The 24775-nt window shown below is 46.0% G+C and overlaps 2 protein-coding genes across 2 annotated transcripts; both read right to left on the reverse strand.

Annotated features, from left to right (window-relative positions):
• Window positions 1-7463: 7463 nt before the first annotated feature.
• On the reverse strand, window positions 7464-13139 carry LOC8053082 (salivary cystatin-L-like). Its single transcript, XM_002434393.5, has 3 exons — window positions 12736-13139; window positions 8954-9058; window positions 7464-7822 (listed from the first exon to the last, which is right to left on the reverse strand). The coding sequence occupies exons 1-3, from the start codon at window positions 12946-12948 to the stop codon at window positions 7739-7741; spliced, it is 402 nt and encodes a 133-aa protein (XP_002434438.3). The 5' UTR covers window positions 12949-13139; the 3' UTR covers window positions 7464-7738.
• Window positions 13140-14996: 1857 nt separating this feature from the next.
• LOC8054028 (salivary cystatin-L-like) lies at window positions 14997-17449 on the reverse strand. The gene is made up of 3 exons (XM_002434392.4): window positions 17237-17449; window positions 15996-16100; window positions 14997-15092 (listed from the first exon to the last, which is right to left on the reverse strand). Exons 1-3 carry the CDS (start codon window positions 17447-17449, stop codon window positions 15012-15014), a joined length of 399 nt encoding a protein of 132 aa, XP_002434437.3. The 3' UTR covers window positions 14997-15011.
• Window positions 17450-24775: the final 7326 nt, after the last annotated feature.

Below are 24775 nucleotides of genomic sequence, written 5' to 3' on the forward strand. Positions count from 1 at the left end.
ACCCGCCGCGACCACGCTCTCATCCTGTCTGGTAAGAAATCATAAAGCACGGCCCCGACGTCTGGCTCATCCCCGAAGCCACTACCATTCACCTCCCATTGCTTTCCACAATTTTTAGGCAGTGGCGCGGTGGAGGGGACGCCGTAATATGGCTACCTTGATGCGGCTCCAAATGTTTTCGATGATATTCAGATCGGCTCCTTTTAGGGGCCACGGTAGGTCAGGCAGTGCTCCTCGAGGAGGTACGAGCGTGACAGCGCATTTTCCACTTAGGCGCTTTCTTGAATTGAACTGAAATGCATGGTAGCTGAAGACGTGAACATTGGGCTAGCAGACGGCCGGAAGAGCGCAGTGGCGCAGTGAGCGCATAGTGATAATTTATCTCGGCCTCAGGGTGCGCCGTGTTTAGGGAGCGATGCGACAGGCGGCGCAGGTAGTACCATGCACAGGCCGGAGCGCTGTTTCATCTCATATTGTCCGCGATTGTACATACGCGATTACTGCATATGTGCGTGGACAGCTTAACGCCCAGAACTTCTGGGTGCGCGAAATCTTTCGCCACCGAGACACCGACGGGCACCCGGCGAACCTTGTTCCTAGGCTGAGGGACCGAGACACAGAGCTCTTTCGAAGGCGATTATTTTTAACTGCGTGTCCTTGAAACCAGCGTCACGCATATCGAACAGAAAGCGATGAGCTCGTACCCAATCAATTAGTCGCTCAGAGTCCATGACTCTGGATCGCCTGCCCGACCCTTTGCTTAGAGAGCGACTCTTTTATTTCCTCTTCTTTCAGTGCCAAAGGAAAAAAACAACAAAGGAATCGCCGTGCACGCACTGTTCTGCAGTAGCAAGCATAGCACAAGGACCGTTAGAGCGCTAACAGAGCGCTATACTTCGTCTCACCTTAGCATGGACTATTGTTAGCCGCACATGCTAAAAGCGCGAGCCAGTTGCTTTAGATGAAGCCTCGGCGGCTGCAGAAGTGCTCGTGCAGCGAGTGTTCCGGTCAGTGCAGTCAAGGCTAGCCGCTCGCGCTTGCACAGCCTGAGCAGTTAGTCTATATGCTAAGGTGAGACGGAAGTATAACAGAGCGAAGCGCTAACAGAGCGCTACATCACGCGCTGGGAAGCGCCACATGAGCGCTCCTTCAAACGCTCACGAAGTGCTAACTTAGCGCTCCGCTGTATGTGTGAACCGGCCTTAAAGGGGGCATTCATTGGACGCCCTATTTGAGGGCGATGTTTGGGGCGCATGCCCAGAATGAGCTTACATTAATAGCCTGCTAAGACCGGCAATCTCGATGGTGTGAAATGCACGTTACAAAAGATCTGTGGAAGCTCGCCGTCAGCACGCGCTCAGCAGTCGCGCACACAGATATATGGCCGCCAGTGAATACTCCCTCTAGGGAGTATTCACTGGCGGCCATGGCTGTGTGCGCGAATGCCGAGCGCGAGCTGATGGTGAGCTTCTACAGTTCTTTTGCAACGTGCATTCCGCAGCATCAAGAGTGCCGGTCCTAGTAGCCTATATTGATTTGAGCTCGTTCTGAGCATGCGCTCCTAAACAGCACCCACAAATATGGCGTCCAGTGGATACTTCCTATACATGAGTTGAATTGACGTCACATTAGCGGGCATGTTGATAAACTTGCTGCTGAGCGCGTCATTGTGCAGCATTAATTTCGCACCGAATTTGTTTTTCTCGGCAAAAACAAGCAGGAATGTCTCAAGATAATCACCAGGATTGGGCGATAAAGTCATGTGCAAGTTAGAGTCACTGGATCTTGGGGAAAGTAGCGTCATTGCCTTCCCTACCAGCTGGCCGGACACAAAAAGAAACAGTTGTATTATCTTGATTTTTTTTTCGCATGAAGTCAATACACACAGAATGTTTTCCGGGGCAGTTTGGAAAGTTTGCGATGAACATTGCGATTTTTTTTAAATATATTTTTCTTTGTGTGTTCTATCATGTTATTTTGTCATAAACTCTGTCCTTTTCTATGTGCGTGCGGGCGCGTCTGAAATTTCTTGTGTCTTTTCATGAACCGTTCGAACACCAATGTCGAACGCGAATGCCGAAAACGAAAGACGTAACGCCGGAACGCCGAACGCCGTATCGCCGAACGCTGGTATCTGGCGTTCGTCGCGACGGCGTTACGGTGTTCGTCGTTATGGTGTTCGGCGACCACGTTCGAACAGTTAGTAGATTCCAATGTGGTAGACAGAAAGCCAGGTAGGTTGGTATCTACCCACTCCAAAACACTTCTATGATGTGTATCGTCCGCTGCATTTGAAGGGTATCAAAGCGGATTTTTTTCAATCGAAGCTGATGTCTCCCAGGGCTCGGTCTTAAGCTCACTATTATATAACCTTTATGTTAATGACCTCTTCATTGTGCTACCAATTTCATCATTTTAATACGCTGACGATAACGTTATTTCACCTAGAGCGTCCAATTATTCAGATGCCTTTTCGTCTTTACAAACTGCGGCAATTAAATCTATGAACGGGTTTGAAGCTAATTTAATTTAAGTGAATGCATCCAAAACGCAGTTTTTATGTTTCCACAATTCTTGGAAAAAGTTGTTATGACCTTTTTTAGACGGTTACATACGTCTGTATGTCTATCATGTGCATGTGAGCCTATATACAGCATACATCTTCTATAAAAATATATCTCGGCTTATTCTTTGACAGTGGCCTAACCTGGAGCTCTCATCTTGCTCATGTATGTAAGAAAATTCGTGCAGTGTCTTGTTTGTTATACAACAGTAGATAATTTATGCCAATATCCGTTCGAAAAATTGTGCACGCTCTAGTTTACAATGTGCTCCTTTACGGCATTACCGGTCATTGTGCTCTCCGTTGGCAATTTCGAATTAATTTGAGTCTGCGTTCTTTGCTAAAGAACATTTCCTATGATTTATGCCTTGGAAATGACATTCACACATTTAAAGCATTGTATTTGCCTGATTTTAACTCACTATTGATGGAAACTGTCGTTCATAGACATTTTTGGGGTAGCTACGCAATTTAAAGCTCTATATGTACCTTCTCATGTTCTTAGACCCAAAGAGCGTTACCGGATACCTGGATGTTGGACAAGATTTGAAAAAAAGGCGCGCGGTTATTATGTATCAAAATTGGTGAACAAACTACCCTCTAGCATTTCTAATTTAAGAACAAACGATAAGCTCGAGAAAGCCCTGAGAGATTTTAGTTTGTAAATTGCTCACTAGTTTGCTTTTTTTTTAAATTCTAGTTTCTTATTGTGGATTTTGTTTTACATGTTTTCTTTTGCGTACGGCTGGTTCTACTGATTGTAAGACGCTGCCAGTCAAGCCCAACGTGGTTTAGGCAGGTCTGACTTCACACTCACTTTGTTCATTTGTAATACAATTATTATTTGTGATTAAAAAAACCAATGCTAAAGAGTAAGAAAACTTGTCACATCAAGGAAAGAGAAAGTTTTGCGCATCGTTCATGCGCTTCACGAAGTAGTTCCTACAAGATTTGGTTGTCGAGGAGAGAGGTTTAATTTGTTATGAACGGATTAAGTGCTTAAGCAATTTTGACACAAAACAAGCGCACATAGCAGCTTGCCAGCTGCCAGGGGCGCTCATCCAAGGCTGCGACCAGTCTTGGGTAAGTTACTTTTAAAAAGTAATTCGTAACGGTTACAGTTACTTGCAGAAAAAGTATCGAAGTTACCGTTAAAGTTACCACAACAAAAGAGTAACTCGTTACAGTTACAGTTACATTTAAAAAGTAAAGACGTTACTTTTCAGTTACTTTTCTATAACACGAAAAATTTAGGAAAAAAAATAGAAAACGCTCCTCACCAAGTTTTATAGCATAAAAGTAAAAAAGTATGCCTTTTACTTCATATTGTAAGTTAGCAACAGTTGCTCCTCGAAATTAGTGTCTGAAAGTTTCCCTCGTTTTTTGGCAAACACGTTTCTGCCCTTTCTGAACAGACACCGCACAACCAGAGCAACAAGCAAACCCCGAACTAACAGCAGTAAATTTTGCCTCGACTGTTGACACCACGCCAGAGTAGTGGCGCAAGTCAAAATACAAAACATGTGCAGTGCGGAGTAGTGGCGCAAATCAAAATACGAAACATTCGCAGTGGCCTCCGTGTGTATTGTTGTTTACGGTTGATCCCCCCGATTAAAAAGCGTTTGCACAGAAAAAAGAACAACCTTAACATAGATAGTGTTTCAAGATACTGAGATGTAAATGTTCAGTCACAAAGTGGAATTGCGTGCGTAAAGATAACTAGATTTTTTTTCATCACATCTACATCTGGCTATATTCGGGTCGTGACTCGCGAGAAAGAACGTATTTACAAGTTCCGTGCAAGGTCAACTTGACACTCGAAACCGCGGAGCAGATAATTTGGAAAGTGCAACGAATAGCTAGATTGTACTCGTTCAATTATATAATATTCATAAAAAACTGGAAAGTAACGACAAAAGTAACGTCGTTGCTTTCATCGTTACCTGAGAAAAAGCAATAGAACTACAGTTACAGGTTAAATTTTTAAAAAGTAATCCGTGGCAGTTACAAGTTACCAAAAAAAGGAACGAAGTTACAGTAACGTGTTACAAGTAACGCGTTAGTACCCAAGACTGGCTGCTACTTCAGATGCATTCCAAGGTGCGATAGCTTTGTAGTGTGGCGCTGATGAGGGACCTTTCCAAAGCTTTCGTGAAGTCAAGAAATATGACATCAATTTGAACATTTTTGTATCAAGTTAAAATAAATATTCTAAGCAAAATATTCAAGTCGTTAAAAAATATATTGCGATGTGTTGGTTTGGACATTACAACACTTTGTAAGAGGTTTATTACGTTTCAATACATAATATGCTGGAAAAGTATATAAGATGGAAACTACCGATGGATACTTGGCGATAGTCAGTGACAAGGTTTCGGCCCCTGTTTATGCAAATGGGAAGTATGTTCGCTACTTTACAGTCAACTGGAAGTACCCGCGTGTTCAGTAATAGTTTAATATGTTGTACAAATGAAAGCAACCTTAAAAAAAGGTCTTAAAATAGTTTTTGAATCTGTCTTTTGCACTGGAAGTTATAAAGTTTCATTTGATTTCAAAACATCAAGACACAAAATGTGAATTAGATTCATTGGCGTATATTATACATTTTAATAAATTAAAATCTCCATTATCGACGTAGAAAGAGGGATTTATAAATTTCCAAACGTTATCAGGGTTACTTATGCGACGATTGTTTGGAATTTATAAACCGAAACTTCTTCATGGTTTTCAAGATTTATAAGATCGCCGACACCTACAGGCTTGTCTATAAGAATATTTTTGAGGATTTATGATTCCGACAATTCCAGGGGTTTTTGGGATTGATAAATTTGTAAATATTTTCAGTGTGTTAATTATACTATTGGTTGGGATTTATGACCACAAACATTTTCAAGTTTTTTTAATATAACTATAGTTTGGGGTTTATGATCCCAAACATTTTTAGGATCTTTGGGTTTTATGAGTTTCCAAATATTGTTAGGGTGGTTATAGGACTACTGTTTGGGATTCATGGTTATACACATGTTTACAAAATTTCTTGGGATTAAAGAATTTTCAAATATTTTCAGGGTTCTTCATAAAATATCAAATAGGCCAACTTGAATAAAACGTTGCTCAGTCGCAGCATACTTAAAGGGGTCATGAAACGATTTTTCTACTTCTTCCTCCTTAGCTTTAATCCTCAACTCAAATGCGAAATGTGAAATCACGTGGTCGTGACATTCCTTCGGCACCGGTGCGATGGCTCCTAGCTTCCATCGTGCTTTTTATGCACACCATAGAACTTGTCATTCCCCAGTGACAATAAGTTCCGTCAGGGCACTCATTGGCCACGAACGCGAATCCAAATATTCGTCGACGGATTAATTGTTGACGAGCGCATACGTCCGAGTGACGCAGTTCTCGTGTCCAATGCGTGAGCTGAGCTCTGCTGACGTCAGTTTGGCGCCGGTGACGCGCTTTTGGAACCGCGGATGTGTCATAGTGAAAAGGCAAAGAGCTTTCGAGGGCAAGAAGGTACAAAATAGTCCGCTATATTTTAAAATGTTCGTACCGAAAAGCTGGCTTTTGACTTTCTAGCCTCTTTCTTTTGACCAACTAAACGATATGCGATTAATAAAGTCCCAATTTAAAATCATTCATCCCAACCGAAAATTCGTTTCATGGCCCCTTTAAGTCCGAAGCGTATTCAAAATTTAACCAAATAGGCTATGATTCGAGATGCGTTAAGCGGTGCTTTTATGTTTTATGTGTAAAGTAAAATGATTGAATGCTTTATTGATTAATTGAGTATTTAAGTAACAAAAAAGTTGGAGGGATAAAACTAGCTTTGTAGACGCAATGTATATTATGCAAAATGCGCCATTCGACCGTTTGCTCCCCAGAATTGCAATAAATACTGTATGCATATTGGCATTTCATTAATTTCTACTGACTTTTATTCTACCAGCTGAATAAGCAAAGCAATTTGGTTCCGTTCGGCATCCTCTGACCGAATAAGCAGTTAAATTATTAGTCGGCAATCAAAGAATTATTCGATCAATCTAGGTTTTCGATATCCAGAACAGACATAGGACACATTAACAAACATTAAGCGCACATTTTTCTCGTAATATTCAAATGCAATCTAGTCAGTGTTAAAAAAATTGGTACTGTTCACCACACATCTGATTGCCATTGCTTGTTCTGAAGTGCGGCCCTAATAAAGTGTCTAGACAGTGTGTGTCGTAGGCCACATATATATTCTTAAGGTTGGAAATTAATATAAATAACATTTATTACGACTTAAATATTTTGTATGAAAAAAAAGAAAAATCTTAGTGATGTGGAATCTGTTTAATATTAAGATAATTAAAAATAACTCTATATATCGTACGCGGTGTGGTATGTTATATAGGCAGTTTCGTTTTTGTAAAGTACGTATCCCACCCCCGTGTCCTGTTTCTTCAACATAATCCTCGATAAACGCCCATTTTTTTACAACACCAAAAATAAACACCGAAAAACACCGAATCTGTGGGAAAATTAACACGAATGCACACAACCCTAGTGATAAAAACTGAGTCGGCTTATCTTGGAACGCCAGGCACCAGTTTCGATTGGTCTCAAGCACAATGTACATGCCATCCATCGGCTTACTTGTCAACGTGCATGTCGTGAAGATGCAAATACCGACGCTCGACTGGCAAATTTTTGTTAAATGTTCCGAAAGATGAGTGGTCATCAGCAAAACACGTTTCACAGCATGACTTTGTCGAGGATCGACGAAGTAAGGCAGACGGAACACACATTTAATAGCGGATAGTTTTTTTTTATTTGTATCATGGCCACAATAAACATAAATTGAGGCAAACCATTTTTACGACTAATTCAATATAGTAAGACACATGAAACACCAATATGATAATGATTAAGAGTCTTTTTATTACAGTCCTGACAAACTAAGAATTATTTCGAAGAAAAAAAAATTTGTTCATTGCTCTACCTCTCCAGAGCTTAGTTGATGATTGTGTTCCCAGGCTGGCGAAAATATTCTAACTTGGAGAGAGACGCAAGGCAGCCTGAAAACACTGAAGTGTCATACATTGCTAAGAGACAAAATGCGATCAGAAACAATCGAAGGAAATGCAGTTGTCACGTAACGCACGGTGGAGGGCTGGTACAGCGGCTAGGCTTTTAATGCACTGCGCAGTCAAAGGAGCTGACGGACTTCTCTCCCTGCAAGTTCTCGTAAATGACGGTTATGCAGTTCCTGTGTGCCTGAAAAGACGTCAAGGGCGCGAAGACGCATTGTAACCAAAGCAATCAATATCAAGGCCAAAGGCATACATGCGTTAGAAAAAATGCTTGTGTACTTCAAACTCTCCAGCTCTTGAGTATACAAACGCCCAAAATGCATAGTGTCAGAACATTCACTGAGCATCACACTTTTGTGCGAGGACATTCAAGTCAATCTGCAATGGCTGGAGAAAAAAGAACAGCACGAGAAAGACCCTATCCCGTGCCTCTTTTCCGGCCAGTTATTGCATAGGAATGATTTGCAGTTTCAAGAAATCACGGTTAAATTATAGGTCTATTTAGAATGCAAGATTTTTTTTAATAAGTGGAACTAAGAAGTGTTCCAAGTCCAATATCAGTTATATTCGAGGAAAATGAATTGATTGCAATTACAAATTACGACAAATTAACGAAATTATATTATTCAATCATTGCAACTAAATCACCCTCCCAGCATGCTTAACTCCGACGACACTGCCATAGACATCTGGAAGGCCTCCGGAGCGAACTCCCTCAAACAAACGGTGAATCGGCACACTCCAATAGGCGCATGCACAGTTGAGATCACGGGACGTTTCGCCGATTCTTTAATGAAGTTTGTTCTGAGGAGAGCCCGTAATACAGAGGTATTAAAGTCGACATCTTTCCTCATAAAACTTACGTTCGAAACCAGATCGCACGTTCACAGAGCGCGGTTGCTGTTGAGCACGATTCCCACTATACTTCGTCTCACCTTAGTATGAACTATTGTTAGCCGCGCGTGCTAAAAGCGCGAGCTAGTCGCTTTGAATGAAGCCGCGGCGGCGGCTGCACGAGCGCTCATGCAGCAGGTGCTTTAGTCGAGGCGGTCAAGGTTGGCCGCTCGCGCTAGCACAGTCTTCGCGGTTAGTCCATGCTAGGGTGAGACGAAGTATAGATTTACAAACAGAAGCCACCGACACCGACAAGCCTCGTGCACGTGCAAGAGGCACGCGAAGGTATTATTGCATGCTTGCAATCATTTGTCCTTACTTCACGAGCACCAAGATACTTCAAGCCTGCACTTGTCCAATTTCCTTGTTTCTGTTTGTCGCTTCAATTGTCGCTTCATTACAATTACAAAAAAAAGCTTACCGCATTTGCTTTGGCTGTGCAGGCCTCCTTGCTGTACGTGGACGTGAGTTCGCATACGGACTCAACAACTTTGAGCGTCATTCTGTAGTTGGTTCCAGCAACAACCTGGAAACATTTGTCAGGGTTGTCTTAGTGCTACAGTATTGCGACCATAAAACGGGGAGGAAAAAATATATGCAATAAACGATGGGTGTCTACGCCAGTAATCAGAATTATAGTCGTCATTTTATGTTTAGAAAAACAACATTGTAAACAATATTGTAGGTACAGTTTCGTAGCCCTCGTTGAAAAGGACGCAGTCTTTAGCAAACTAGAAACTACACTAAAACTACAAGCAAAACAAAATGTAGTTGAAGCTGGGAGCAAGGTCTATGAAAGGAACCTGCCAAAAACTTCAGAGCGGCACCCTGTAGGTTTCAGTAAGTTCTTGGAGAGTTTTAGAATAGGAGACCCTCAACGCTTGGGGGACCGGAACTACCGGGGCCCCCTATTCTAGAACTCCTTAGAATAAGTGGCCCCAATGCTTTCGGTCCCCCGATGAGCTATGGGCGTCGCACTGCGCAGACCTATCTAGTCTTGACCTTCACCGTCCGGCAACAAAACCTTGCCGGTTTGCGCCGAACGGCGTTCGGCCTTCGAACGCCGCGAGGAGCGGCAGACGACGCTCCGGCTCGCCTTGAAGGGAGGGGGACAACGTGGGTATACATACAAGGGCAGTTAGCCTTCGCGACAACCCGCTGTCCTTCCAATCAGAGTTCGGATGCTCCGACTTCACCGCTACGCTCTGGTCTCCCCTTTCTCAGTTTATCTCAGTATATGCCTCCTGCGCTGAAGCTTTGAACAAACTGTAGCGCCCTCATTTTGGGTAGTACAAGCTCACCTGATTGAGCCTCGCACTACTTATGGGACGTTGGTTGAGCTTTTTTTAATTCTGGCTGGCGCTGAAGAACGAAAAACCACCTTTGGACGCCAGAAATTGGCCAGACTCAACGCCGCAAGACAATCGGAAGGACCAAATTCATGGCACCACCGCTAGGGTGCGCGTCTCTTATCACTGGGTGGTGACGTCAAAACAGCTGTCTCGCGACGCTTTCATTTTTCTTTGTCATGTCTACTTTGGAACGCGTGAAACGGCAGTTGTTGGCTCGCGCTCTTAGCGTCTTAGCTTTGACGGCGTTTGAATTTCGTTGTTTCTTTGTATTTTTATTGTGATCTCGCGCACCGCACCAGAACAGGCACGCTTCTGCATGCGTGAAAGTTTGAGACGCTAAAGTTTGTACCCAAAACAATGCCTAAGAAGTCCCTTTTCGCAGCACCCCCTGGGCAACGCACGAGGCCCATAGGGCACGGTATAAGATAATACTCTTCAAGTGAGGACAGCGCGCTCCTCGCGACGTGCCCGAGAAAGTTCGTTCTTCACTCTCTCTCACTATGGTTTCAAGCGGCGCCGGCAGATGACTCGTCGACCCGTGGGCACGTACAAGACGGCTCGCTCCGCCTCATGTACCACACGCGCAGAGGTCCAGCGAGGTTGCCGCACGTGCAGAAAGACCACGGTGTACTGGGGTGTCGTGGCAACGAGATCATTTTTCTCGCTCTCACACAGTTTCGCCGTTTGACCGCCGGCGACACTGTCAGCCGCGGGCACGGTGGCAGCGGAATGATGCAGCCTTTCGGATAGGCCCGTAGCTCTCAAGTTTTGAGCAGCGCTCCAGGCGAGCAAAATAGAATATTTGGCTCGCGTTTCGAACGTGCGTCAATACCCTTCCCCACTACAGTTTTTTATACTCCGTTCCATTCTAAGTGCCAGCGTAGCAGAGGCTACAAGAGCGAGCTCCGAGCTCTTAGTGGCCCTGCCAAGCACGCGAGCTCGTGCAGTGCGAGCATCATTCAGGGGACATGCTTTAGCAAGTATAGCTTCGGCTTCGCTATCAAGTAAAGTGAAACATACAGGCTCACGGAAGCTATGAAAGAGAGCAATAAGCTTGAAGGAATATTTAATGGGACGCTGAGGCCACAAGCTGCATAATGTTTTTTTTTTTTTTTAGACGTTTTGTTATTGCGCGTCTACAGATGCTGACAGATCTTGCATTCGAACGTGGCCACGTGCAAAATCGAACGTTACAGCGCCGCCTAAATGGTGCTGCCAGCATAACATGGTCGCGTCCTGCGGACACGCTCGCGCCTCCTGCCCGAGAGCAACGGATCTATGCCCATCGAACGAACTCTATCTGATTAATGTGAAGTCTGGAGTTCCTCAGGGATCGGTTTTGGGCCCCTTGTTATTCCTTATCTATATTAATGATATTGCCACTAGCATTTCCTCTACAGTCAGACTCTTTGCCGACGACTGCGTTATTTATAGAACTGTAAAAAACCAGACCGACTGTCTCTCACTACAGCATGACTTAGACGCCCTCTCTTTATGGTGCGACCGCTGGCAAATGAACATCAATACCTCAAAATCTAAATTTATGAGCTTCTCCACAAAAAAATCCACTGTAAGTTTCAACTACTCAATAGGACATTTATCAATTGAGAAAGTAAATAAGTACAAATATCTAGGAGTTATTTTGAGCGAGAACCTACACTGGCAGGACCATGTAAATTATGTGGCTAGCAAGGCTAGTAGGTCATTAGGTTTTCTAAGACGAAATTTATATCTGGCACCTCCGGACGTTCGTTTACTCGCTTACAAGTCATATGTTCGGTCTCAATTAGAGTATGCCTCTATCATATGGAATCCTTGTCAAGACTACCTTATTCAACAAATAGAGTCAATTCAGAATAGGGCAAGCAGATTTATTTACAAAGATTACTCTCGACACTCCAGCGTATCTCAACTGAAAGAAAAAGCTGACTTGCCACTCCTCTCTATCAGAAGAAAACTTTCTAGGCTAGCCTTCGTCCATAACATCTATTATAATAACCCACTCCTCAAGCTTAAACTATTAAAGCCGCCACACCGTATTTTTCCTCGATTTGACCATCAGCATAAGGTATTACTACAAACATCACATACTAAACTTTTCCAGACGTCACCTCTACAGTTGGCAATTTCCGACTGGAACAAACTTCCAGCCAACATTGTAACTTTAGCAAATGTCGACGAATTTAAAAATGCGTGTGCTCAATACTGCGTAAATTGAAATGTATGTTTTCCACGTGTTTTCATTATATTGTTATTTTTGCATGATGTGTGTTCATATTTTCACTGTTCCGTTTTCCTTGTATACTGTTGAATTTCCCCCCTCATGTATGCCCCCTTGGGGCGCTTGTGAGGTACAAATAAATGAAATGAAATGAAATTCCTCGTGCCGCGCGTTCAGCCCCGCCGTGTCCTCACCTAAAAAGTGTATCTTACACCGTGGTATAGGGTAAGAAAAAGAGAGCTGACAACTCTCTTTTTTCACAGGAACGCCGTAGCGTCGAGCTCTGATTGATATGATTAGTGGGTAAACGCGAAGGCTGGCTGCTTTGTATCTTTACCCAGTGTATCTCCCTAATCAAAGCGAACAAGAGTCTGCTCCTCGCGCTGTGTCTGGCGTTCAAATGCCGGACGCCGGCATTCGGCGTTCGAACGCATTCAGACGCATTCGGACAGTGAGTATACAGAAAGGCAGCTATAGCTTTGCGTCTGCCTTCTAATCATTCCAACGAGAGCTCGGTGTTTTGACGACCCCGAGCGTTCTCGTCTCCTCCTTCCCCTCAGCTCAAGCCTCGGGGTTTTCGGCCCACGAGAGGTCCATTCCGTCCTTGTAGGCATTGGGAAGAAAGATCACCTGAGTCTCGACCCTCTCCACTTCTTCTACGGTGTCGAAGTGGGTTTTGCCGGGCTGCTGGGCGGACCAACTGGACGTCGCGAAGTGGGCCAGGTCCAGATACTTGGGGTTGGTGTGGTGGTCCGTCTTTAAGCTGTATCCCCCGGGAATTCCCTGGGCGGTGCAGACCGCCACGCCGCCGAGCAGAAGGACCAAAGCGAGGGAGCAAGTCATCTTGAAGCGAAGCCCGACAGTTGTAAACACGCCAACGGAGTGTGGTGTTAGCCTTCACAATGAGAACCGCCTTTTTATAGGGTTTCACTTCCTCCTCGCACGCGCGTTCTTTCCACGCGGCTTTCTCCAAACAGGTTTTGTTTATGACCAGCTCCATGCGACGGTGTCGTCTTCGCGGCGGCCACTCTCTGGAACACAGTCAAATGATCGCTTGCGCCAGCGTGAAGGTTTGACATTAGTTTATGTAGATATGGCCACCCATGACCAGAGACCTTTCCAGCGTCTCTGGTTTTGAGAGGGTACTTCAGTGTTGCCCGACTGCGCGGGGCTGTGGGTTTTCTCGTCAGTTATAGGCTGTGGCAGCCCGCGTAGGCGCAATTCCGAACGCTGGCGGCGGCAAAATCGCCTCGTTTTATTTTTTGTTTTGCGCTCCATGGCGAAGAGAATTTCTCGAAGGAGTCAAGAAAGCATTGCACTATTTTTAGGAACAAAAACAAAGAAATGAAAGCTATTTTCAGCGAGTCCGTGGGCGACAGAACAAATGCAACTGGAATGTTTCTTTCATTTTATGCTGATCTTTTTAACGGCACAATACACTCAGCCGTGTCAATCTACAAAGGTCTCAACTGCCTACAATATTTGACCACATCACAGGATATCCGAACTGCATGGATATTCCCCGCTCACAACATGATTTTCAACGAGTCTCATCAATTGAACAACGTATATTGTGCGTACCCCACGGTTCCGCGTTATCTGAACAGGATTGGAGAAAAGGTCTCAAATAACACAGAATATCTAATATACAGTGTCGACGATCGGACGGAATCCGTCTTGTCTTAGAATGCGTTTTAAAGAATAATGTTTTTTTTTTTTTTTTTTTTTTTTTTTTTTACACAAAATTAAAGCAAATGAACGATTGTGTCTGTTCAGTACCCATACCCCGGACCCTACCAGCTACTTTTTGCCGAGATCGGCAACATAGCCGGGAAGGCTTTTCGGAGATTATCTCAACGGAAATAATCCCCGAAGAACGTCCAACGGCTCACGTCGCGGGCTGCTTGACGTACGCTCTCTTCGCTCGCTCTCTTCGTTTGTTTCCTGCGGAAGTCGAGCAGGTTACGAGCCCTGGTGTTCGCCCGTTCTCACAGAGAAAGATAACACAAAACACGCAAGGCATCCTGAACAGGCAAATAAAGTAAACACTTTCAAGGAAAGTCGGCGAAGTCCGAACGCACAATGCAAGTGGGGAGTCGCGCTGACCGGGTTTCCACAGCTCAGGCGGGTGGTAGAAATATTTGACTGATGGGGGCGACCCCTATCAGCCAAATATTTCTGCCAAATATTTCGAGTCGCAAAATGGCGGCGGCCAGAGAGCTCTTTTTGCAAAGGTCTATACGAAGGAACAGAAACAGCGGTATAATGAGACATGCCAATTTATTGTTTGAAATCTAGGTGCATATTTGGTTCCCGGTATGCCGAGCGGAAGTTTGTCTGCTCCTTGTGTTGTTTGCTATAGTGCGCTGTGGTATGTGGATTCATGTGCAACCAGCTCGCCCAAGCTGGTACCGTTAGCAGTTCACACCATTACTTCGTTTTAATGGGAGAATCAACGAATTAAGGCAGACGAAACACACACTTAATGGTGGATGAGAGTCTCTTTATTAAAATCACGGCAAAAATAAGCATTATTTCAGACAAAACATTTTTACGACAGATTAAATGTAGTAAGGCCATGAAACACCGACATAATGATGACTAAGGGATTCTTTATTGCAGTCCTGGCGAACTATGAGTATTATTTGAAAGTGAAAAAAGTTAGTTCCAGAGTTTGGTTGAGGATTGTGCTCTCAGGCTGGCGAAACAATTTTGACACCTTATGGGCAACTCGTTGACTGGATTCGTAAAGAAGTATCCACTAGCTTGGAGAAGGACGTAAAGCAGCCTGAAAACACTGAAGTGTCATAGATCACTCAGAGACAAAACGCGACGAGAAACAATCAAAGGAAATTCAGTTATCACGTAACGCACAGTGGGGGGCTGGTATGGCGGTTATGCTTTTATTACGGTACGCAGTCGTAGGAGCTGACGGTCCACTCTCCCTGCAAGTCCTCGTAAACGACGGCTACGCAGCGCCTGCGTGCCTGCAAATACGTCAAGGGCGCGAAGCATTGTAACCAAAGCTATCGACATCACGACCAAATGCACACATGCGTTAGAAAAATGCTTTTGTACTTCAATCTCTCCATCTCTTGAGTATACAAACATTTATTGAGCATCACACTTCTGATTAGGACATTCAAGTCAATCTGCAATGGCTTGAGAAAAAAAAACAAGAAAAGACAACAACAGCACGAGAAAGACTTCATCCCCGTGCCTCTTTTCCTGTCAGTTTTTGCATAGGAACGATTTGCAGTATCAAGAAATCACGGTTAAATTATAAGTCTTTTGGAATGCAACTGGCACTAACAAGTCTTACAACTCCATTATCAGTTATATCCAAGAAAAATTAATTGATTACAATAACAAAAATTACGACAAATTAAAGAAATGATATGTTTTTAATCCTTGCAACTGAATCACCATCCCAGCATGCGTAATTTTGACGCCACTGCCATTGGCATCTCAAAGGCCTTCAGAGCGAACTGCCTCAAACAAACGGTGAACCAGCACACGCCGATAGGTACGTGCAGAGTTGAGGTCACGGGACGATTTACCGATTCTTCAATGAAGTTCGTTCTGAAGAGGTATTAAAGCCGACATCTTTCCTCATAAGACCTACGTTCGGAATCAGATCGAACGTTCACAGAGCGCGGTTGCTCTTGTGCCCTATTCCCGCTGAATGTACAAACAGAAACAGCCGACACCGACAAGCCTTGTGCACGTGCACCAGGCATACGAAGGTATCTTTGGCATGCTTGCAATCATTTGTCCTTACTTCACAAGCATCAATATACTTGAAGCCTGCACTTGGCGGATTCCCTTGTTTCTGTTTGTCGCTTCGGTTGTCGCTTCATCACAATTACAAAAAAAAAAAAGAAGCTTACCACATCTTCTTTTGCTACGCAGACCTCCCTGGAGTACGGGGACGTGAGTACGCAGACAGACTCAACGACCCTGAGCGTCAGTCTATAGTTGGTTCCAGCGACAACCTGCAAACATTCGTCAAGCTTGTCTTAGTGCTATTGTATTGCGAGCTAAGACGGGGAGCAAATATATATATGCAATATATGATAGATTTCGACGCCAGTGTTCAGAATTGGTCGTCATTATATGGTTACAAAAACAACATTGTAAACATTGTTGTCGGTACAGTTTGTAGCCCTCATTGAAAAGGACACAGTCTTTAGGTCGTCAATTTCTACATAGTCTTGACTACGAACAAAACAAAATGTAGTTGAAGCTGACAGTAAGGACTATGGAAAAAAACCTGCCAAAAACCTCAGAGCGGCACACTGTAGGTTTCACTAAGTTGTTAAAGAGTTTTAAAGTAGGGGGCCCCAACGCCTGAGGGACCGGAACCACCAGGACCCCTTATTCTTGAGCTCCCTAGAATAGGGGGCCCCATTGCTTTGAGTCCCGCGATGAGAGCTTGGGGCGTCGCACTGCGCAGACTTATTTAGTCTTGACCTTCACCGTCCGGCAACAAAACCTTGCCGGTTTGCACCGAACGGCGTTCTGCTTTCGAACGCCGCGAGGAGCAGCAGACGACGTTCCTTCTCACTTTGATGGGAGCGGGACATCGTGGGTATCCATACAAGGGCAGCTAGCCATCGCGACTACCCGCTATCCTTCCAATCGGAGCTCGGATGCTCCGACTTCACCGCATGCTCTGGCCTCCCTTTTCTCAGTTTATCTCAGTATAGGGTAAGAAAAAAGGAGCGGACATCTCTTTTTTTTTGCACGGGAACGCCGAAGCGTCGAGCTCTGATTGAAATGATTAGTGGGTAAACGCAAAAGCTGGCTGTCTTTTTTTCTTTACCCAGTGTATCTCCCTAATCATAGCGAACAAGAGCGTTGTCTGCTCCTCGCGCTGTGTCTCGCGTTCGAATGCCGGATGCCGGGTTTCGGCGTTCGAACGCGTTTGAACGCATTCAGACACATTCGAACAGTGAGTATACACAAAGGCAGCTAGCTTTGCGTCTGCCTTCTAATCATTCCAACGAGAGCTCGGTGTTCTGACGACCCCGAGCGTTCTCGTCTCTTCCTTCCCCTCAGCTCAAGCCTCGGGGTCTTCGTACCACGAGAGGTCCATTCCGTCCTTGTGGGCCTTTGGAAGAAAGATTACCTGAGTCTCGACCCTCTCGACTTCTTCTACGGTGTCGAAGTAGGTTCTGCCGGCCTGTTGTGCAGACCAAGTGGACGTCGCGAAGTGGGCCAGGTTTAGATACTTGGGGTTGGTGCGGTGGTCCCTCTTTAAGCCGAATCCCCCGGAAACTCCCTGGGCGGTGCAGACTGCCACGCCGCCGAGCAGAAGGACCAAAGCGAGGGAGCAAGACATCTTGAAGCGAAGCCCGACAGGTGTGAACACGACAACGGAGTGTGATGGTAGCCTTCACAGTGAGAACCGACTTTTTATAGGGTCTGGCTTCCTCCTCGCACGCACGTTCTTTCCACGCAGCTTTCTCCAAACAGGTTTTGTTTTTGACCAGGTTTTGTAATTCCCCGGTGCTATCTTTCCAAAAGATACGTGTGGGGTCAAACAAGTCTTGCACGCCTTGGACCTCACTAGATGCGCGCTTACATGGAAGGTGTCGGCCGGCTCCGGGCGAGAACCTGCCGATGAGAAGGAGAAGACAGGCAACCGATCTCGAGGTGACGAGGGCAGATCTGAGACGAGCGCCTCGAGCAGATTTATTTATCATATTTTTGGTGACCGAAACATGTCTTGCCGCCACGCGGCCCGTGGTTTTGTACAACACGTGACACGTGCAATCGGCACAATGTAGGTGGTGCCATCTCTGAATGAAAGACATCCCTAAACATGATCACTACACCAGGTCCTCGACGGTGTCGTCTTCGCGGTAGCCGCTCGCCGAAACACAATCAAATGATGGCTTGCGCCTGCGTGAAGTTTGAAATCAGTTTATGCAGATATGCCACCCCTGCCTACTGGTATACGAGGGAAAAGAAACAGCGGTATACTAATTCTTGCCAATTCGTTGTTTGAAATCTAGGTGCATATTTTGTTCCCGGTATAGACCAACACGCGGCTCTGACGTCACACCTCTGCGGTGGCGCTGTCGACGGCACTGCGCATGCGCAGATGCTTCATTTCACGCGAAATCGGTTTCTGCGCATGCGCAGTGCCCACACCTGGTGTGGACAAGCGCAGGCTTGTTTGTAAACAGCGTGTCGGTCTATACCGAGCGCAAGTTCGTCTGCTCCTTTTGCAGGGGTTGTGTTTGCGTCAGAACGCCAAGCTCTGATTGGCTCTGATCAAAGAATAGTGAACAGACCTCAAGGCAGCTTGTTTTAATGTCTACCCACTATCCTTCTCAATTAGAACCAATCAGAGCTCCACGTTCTTACGTCAACAGAACCCCTGCGCATGAAGCAGGCGAACTTGCGCTCGCAGTGCCTCACAACGAGCGCGACGCTAGCACGTGGTGATGCCAAGAGGGACGCGACTGCAGCTTTGCGGCGCCCATCGTCGCTCCTCAGCGTATGTGCCGCTTGGGGCGTGCAGGTCGGGGGCCTACAAACGACGATGTCATTCGCAGGCCTTGCCTTCTAGGTTGTATTGCTTGTACTCGACCGTGGCCCGTGCATAAAATTCGGACGCTAAAGCGCCGCTTTCACGGTCGCGTTTTCGTGCCTGCTAATTGTGCCGGCGTCTTGCATATAAAGTAACAGTGCTCCGCACGCGCTGCAAGTACAGTTATTGTACTTGCGGGTATGCAGAGTGCCTTCACACAAACACACGCTTCTGCATGAGTGGTGACATCTCGGCCATTTATCGGCGCAATCGTATTTTTTATGAATGTTGAAGTGCGCACACCGGTGGAACTCATCTCGAGCGCGTAGCCCTGGCTAATGCCGAAACGCCATTTTACCTCGCCATTCGCACATTGGCGTGCCAGCGCGTCACGCGCTGGCCCACTGAGTGCAACATGGTGCGACAGAGGATGTCTTCCCCCTGAGACAGACAGATTTGTAGGCAGCCTACTTGCGTATAAAGTCCATTGATAAGAAAAGTACTGCCTACCATTGTTGTGGAAACAAGCAAGATACTTTCCAAGAGCGGGTGCTCCGCTACCTATAGGGAGTATTCACTGGGCGCCATATTTGTGGGTGCTGTTTAGAGCGCATGCTCAGAACGAGCTCATATCAATAGGCTGCTAAGACCGGCACTCTTGATGGTGCGGAGTGCACGTTGCAAAAGAACTGCGGAAGCTCGTCATCAGCACGCGCTCAGCATTCGCGCACACAGCTATGGCCGCCATTGAATACTCCCTATTCGCTTCCAAGGCCAGCTCATTTCAGCGCTGCGCCGTCATTTGCTTCCAAGGGCCGCTCGAGACAAGGACCTGCAGAAAAGTAGACGTTGCACGCGCGCTGGGGTACATTCCCCTGCTTTTGAGCGCGCCGCGCGCCTCGAACGTGCGGCGCCGCCATTTGCCGAATTTAATCACGTGACGAGCGGGATCAACATGCCATGCAGGAAAGACGGCGCTACAGAGATGAACGCGCAAATCTGGCTCCCGTACCGCTCATTCGCACTGAAAGCGGATCCGCGTTCGCAAAGCAGTTGCGAACGCGGTTGTATAAAGATTCAGTACAGTGTCACGTACACTTGATGTCATCGAGTGCGCGTGCAATTGTACTGGATCTTTATAGAACCGCGTTCGCAACCGCTTTTCGAACGCGGATCCGCTTCCAGTGTGAATGAGTGGGTAGGGAGCCTATACAGGAACTCTAGGGGAAAGTAGCGTCAAGCTCCCCCTATGGTCGCCATTTGGGTTCATGAAATAAGCGATTTCTCCTTGTCCCCTTCATTCTCAGTGAGCCGATCTAAATTCACTGGTGACGGTAGCTTTATGGAGACGCTTCTTGTAATTAAGTACAAAACGAGCGTGTTAGTAACAGTATAATTAAACATGAGGAAGATACACAGAAAGGGGGGACGGACACTTCGTTGTCCGTCCCCCCTTCCTGTGTAGCTTCTTGTACACCAAGAGTTTTCTATCTACACACCGGCGAAACAAACGTACGTCTTCGTAGCGCCACCACTTTCAGTGTCGGTGCTTGGGGGCATTAAACAATATACTTCCTGTTTTGAAATACGCAAGAAGAACAATATAATTGTAAGAGATCCATGTAGATGGGAATGGTTGATAAGTTCATTGCATACACAGTGTCAAAGACGCTTATGTAGGCGAGGAACTCCTTGAGTACAATGATGCTCTATGGGGATCTTGGTGCTACGTGCTGGATCAAAGCGACCCTCTCGAAGCTTTGAAGGTTGGAAGGGGCCGAAATGGCGATTGGCATAACAATAGAGACCGATTTTTGAATTGCCTGGCGAGGTTGTGGTCGTCTGTATGCAATGGCGTACCAAGTTGTTTTCGAGCCGGGGGGGGGGGGGGGGGGGGGGGGGCAAACCAGACCTCCCCCTCTCCCCCTCCCAAGGGCCGGGGGGCGGTTCTCTTGGTATCCCTTGGTCGCCGCAGGCCAGTGTTTGCCCTGCCCAGTGGCGGCTGTTTCAGGGGGACGGGGGCAAAACACATGGCTTGGCTCCCCACTCTGAAAACTGGGGGGGGGGGGGGGGGGGGCAATCGCCCCTTGGCCCCCTGGTTGGTACGCCCAAGTCTGTATGTTAGTATTTGTTTGTGTTCGACTAGCAGGCAGGGAAAGAAATTGCGCTACTTTCACTTCAGTAGCAACCACAGCCAAACAATAGACCCTTTCCGAAATTCAGTCTGGTCACTTTGATCACTACCATCATCATCTGAAAAATGGCATATGTGCCATACCAATGGCGGCTTTCGATTTACTGATGAAGGAACATGTTGAAGATACTCCTAAGCTGAGGATTCGAGGCCTACATATTCTAGATGTTAGCACGTTGCGAAACCGGAATTGAATGCGAGCGCTGCGTAAGTGTTCATTTCCCTAATTCGAGCCCAGTGAACCTGTTAGTTGGGACTTTATCAAGGTGTCTGTCTGGGTTGGCGCTTCGTTCTGACTGGTTGCATCGTTGTGGGAATCGACACTGGAAGAGATGATCCAGAAAAACCTGTATAGCGAAAAGTTTATCCTCGTCGGCCGTTGACATGCAAAAGTGACGGTGCCCGATAAAATACTGCAGGCTACGGGTTCATTGCCGCCATTCGTATGGCAAAAGTTAAATTGCCATTTCAGCCACCAGATGGCACTGAATTTCGGAAAGGGTCTATAACAAGACGAAAAGGAAGTTGAACCGGCGCACGAGATTTTCTTCTTTTGGAATTCTAGCGAAGGCTAGCATTCATTCAGAGCTAATGTAATTATTGTAAATAAATAATTTGTGTATATCTTCTGACCTACAGCATGCTACGAAGTGGTGACCAGGACTTCGAACGCCGCAACAAGCAACGCTAGGATGGCAAACAACGACCCTGCCTTCAGTACTTCATCGCAGGTCGCAGCTCTTGCTGTTCGACTTCTACCGATCTGGCCAAATTATTCCAACTTGTGGTTAGCCCAAGTGAAGTCCCCATTCGCGATATGACGAATCGTCAATCAAGTTCCCTCACGTAGTGAACAAATTATCCTCCAACGACGCAGCAGAGATTTGTGATATCATCATCGCACCTCCTCCAGCTCCTCTGTCCTTCGGAACCAACTCATCCGTCGTACAGGGCTGTGAGAACAGCAAGGATTCTAACAACTCTTTACTGAGAAAAAACTTGGAAATAATAGTCCGTCACAGCTCCTCCATCGAATAAGACAGCTTCTCGCCAATGCCACAATTGACGGAGCATTATTCCATCAGCTGTCCCTGCAACGCCTTCCAAGTAATGTTCGCATGATGTTGGCATCAACTGACAGCGCTACACTGCGCGACCTGGCCAAGTTGAACGCTAGAACTCTTGGTGCTTTGCAAGTATACCCTCAGAGGTGAGTCAAGTAAGTCATGTGACTCAGGCAGCGCCAATGACTTCTGAAGTTAGCACGAGCATGGAGTGTCATATGAACGAGCTAACGGAGATGGTCTCTGCTCTTCGAGCTTAACGATACTCTGTCCGACAGCCACTCTCCGAATCATCGCTTCAGTCGGTCGCGCAGCGCTTCTAATCAGCAACGCTGGTACCACCGCACTTCCGGCGCTGACGCACAAAAATGCGGCTGCAGTCTAAAAAAATCTGGTCGTCCGAATATCCACCGCAATATCAGTGCCACCGCCACCGCAATATCAGTGGTTGGCATGCCGCGTGCCCAAGCTTTTGTTTTTTAAAAACTCATTGCCATACAGCATTTGAAGCACGGACCTCGCGGTGAGTCACGTTCGAGTCTGTTTGAAAACTTTCTTTGGATGATATATATGCAGTGTGAAACCCGGTTTAGGGGTTCATCGGCGTGTCCATATTTTTCACACTAAAATTTATTTTAAGCCCCCCTAAACGGTTTATTCGTGGAAAACCTATGAGGGGATCTTTTAAGCTCCTTTTTAGACGCGAAAGAGTTCTTCATCGCCCAGTTGCCTTTTTAGTGCGCCAGGGGAAGGTTGTGCTTGAGGCGAAACCCTTCTTCACCAGCTGAAATAAGTTCCTGGGGCGCCGAAGTTCCTTTCAAGAACGAATTTTTTTTTAGAGTGTGCCAGAAGAAGGAAAAGAGCCGGCAGCTAGGGACGATGGGTACTGCTGGCCAGCTACAGAGCCGTTCGTGACTTTTTTTTTCTTTCCTTCTTACCGGTAAGGACTTCAAAACGCGTTTGCTTGTCGGTACTAGCGCTGAGGTCTCGATCATTCAACTGTCTCCTCAAGATCGCAACCGACAACCTTAAAAGCTCAAGGCCGCCAATGGCACCACCATTATTACCTATGGACTGCGTACAATCACTGTCAGCATCAAGTTGCGTGCGTTGCATTTTTCCATCGGAATTTATCGTCGCAGCCATGCAATACCTCATTCCGAGAGCAGATTTTTTTTTAAAAACTTCACCTTCATGGTGAACGTTCATAGCCGACGCCTGCTTGATGGCTCAACTCTTTTGACAGTATCTGGAGTCCACACACTGCGCTCTACAGGACTTGCTCCTCTGCTTTCTGTTTCCGACTCCCCGCACACTACGGTTCTCGAAGACTTCCCAAAACGAACGACAAGAACAATGCTCAGTCCAGCACGCACCTACATATGTCAACTGGAACGTCAACACCCTGTACGATATTCCCTGCACATATGGGAGAGTGTCTCTTGGTCAGTCTGGGCGCTGCATTAATGTAAGACTACGAGAGCATGAGCTTTCCCTACATTCGTCCCCATCAGGTCACCTAGCCATACATGTCAAAGACAGTAAATGCACTACTCTATTTAACCAAACAGAAATCCTCAAACACGTTCGGAAGAAGAAAGTCGAGTTTTGAAACTAAGCGACTAATTAGCGGAGATCTCTTAAATAACTTTTTAATTATTGTTTTTAGAGGGCCTATTGCATTTACGAAATTGAAGCCCAACCTTAATATGCTCCAACCCCACAGCAAAGTAAAGGCACAAACAATTTCTGCGCGCGTTTCTGGCCAAATTATTTCATTCCCGCAGGCTCTTTCAAACCGAAACTGATTAGAACAAGAGCGTCAATGACGTCAATATTTTCACTCTTGCTTGGCGTCAACGCAGTGACGTCACCTGTGATGCAGGCACTGCCGTCAGCGCTTTTGCAATACGTTGCTCTCCCCTGAGTGTTTTGCTTACCGCGGCAGGTGTAATTTAGGCGTCTGCGGTTCGACGTCAACTGTGCTGTGTCATATCCCTCTCTTGACCTGCGGGCGACGCGACGCTTTCGTTGGCACGATAAATGCTATTGCATGCATTACCAACGGCCGGCAACGTTAGACGAGCTTCCTGCGTTTTATTTGGGAAAACTATTTTTTCAATGCTGGAGACTTCTGCTACTTATTATTGGCCACCGCTGCTTTACTTCTAAGTTCTTGCTTTTTGATGCATTAAACTAGCCAGGTGTTTTTTTTTTCTTTAAAGAACATAGTAATCATGCTTGTGCAATATCACTCGTTGCCCCCTCTGGCAGTTAAACTATTGCAGCGTGTAACAAAATAATCTTTCTTTGTTCTATGTTTTATGGGCTCTTAATAAATGAGGAAGGAGCCTTGCACCGGCGTCCTGGCTCACGTTGCGGTAGTCATGTGCTGTGCGCGGCACAGTGTGAACACGGCATCGGCGCTTTTTCAAGTGCAGCTCGAACAGGGCACTGTTGAGAACTGTTTACTGCCTCACTTAGAGCCCCAAATAATACTGCAAGAATAAACAGAGGGACAGACAGAACAACGCATCTTTCGTGCTTTCGTGCCTCTGTCCGTCCAGCTCTCTGTTTATTCCACTGTCCGTCCCTCTGCTTATTATTTCAGTATTATTTAGTTTACCAACACGCTGACGTCTAACTTAGAGCCCCAAATTAGCACTTTTCACAGCACCAGTATTTTCTTCGGAAACCTTTTAGTTCGTTCAGAAAAGCAGGCAAAAATATGGCTTAGCGCATTTTGGTACCACATAATTTTTTTTCAAGAATCCAGGATCCCGGTCCATTTCAATCAGGGCCCAATTGCAAAAGTCCAGTCGTCATTGGAAGTCATTGCCATGTAGCTCTTGGTGCAGGCTAACGTGAAAC

The sequence above is a fragment of the Ixodes scapularis genome, unplaced genomic scaffold (assembly GCF_016920785.2).
Source record: "Ixodes scapularis isolate PalLabHiFi unplaced genomic scaffold, ASM1692078v2 PGA_scaffold10__122_contigs__length_95168666, whole genome shotgun sequence".
Classification (NCBI taxonomy): domain Eukaryota; kingdom Metazoa; phylum Arthropoda; class Arachnida; order Ixodida; family Ixodidae; genus Ixodes; species Ixodes scapularis.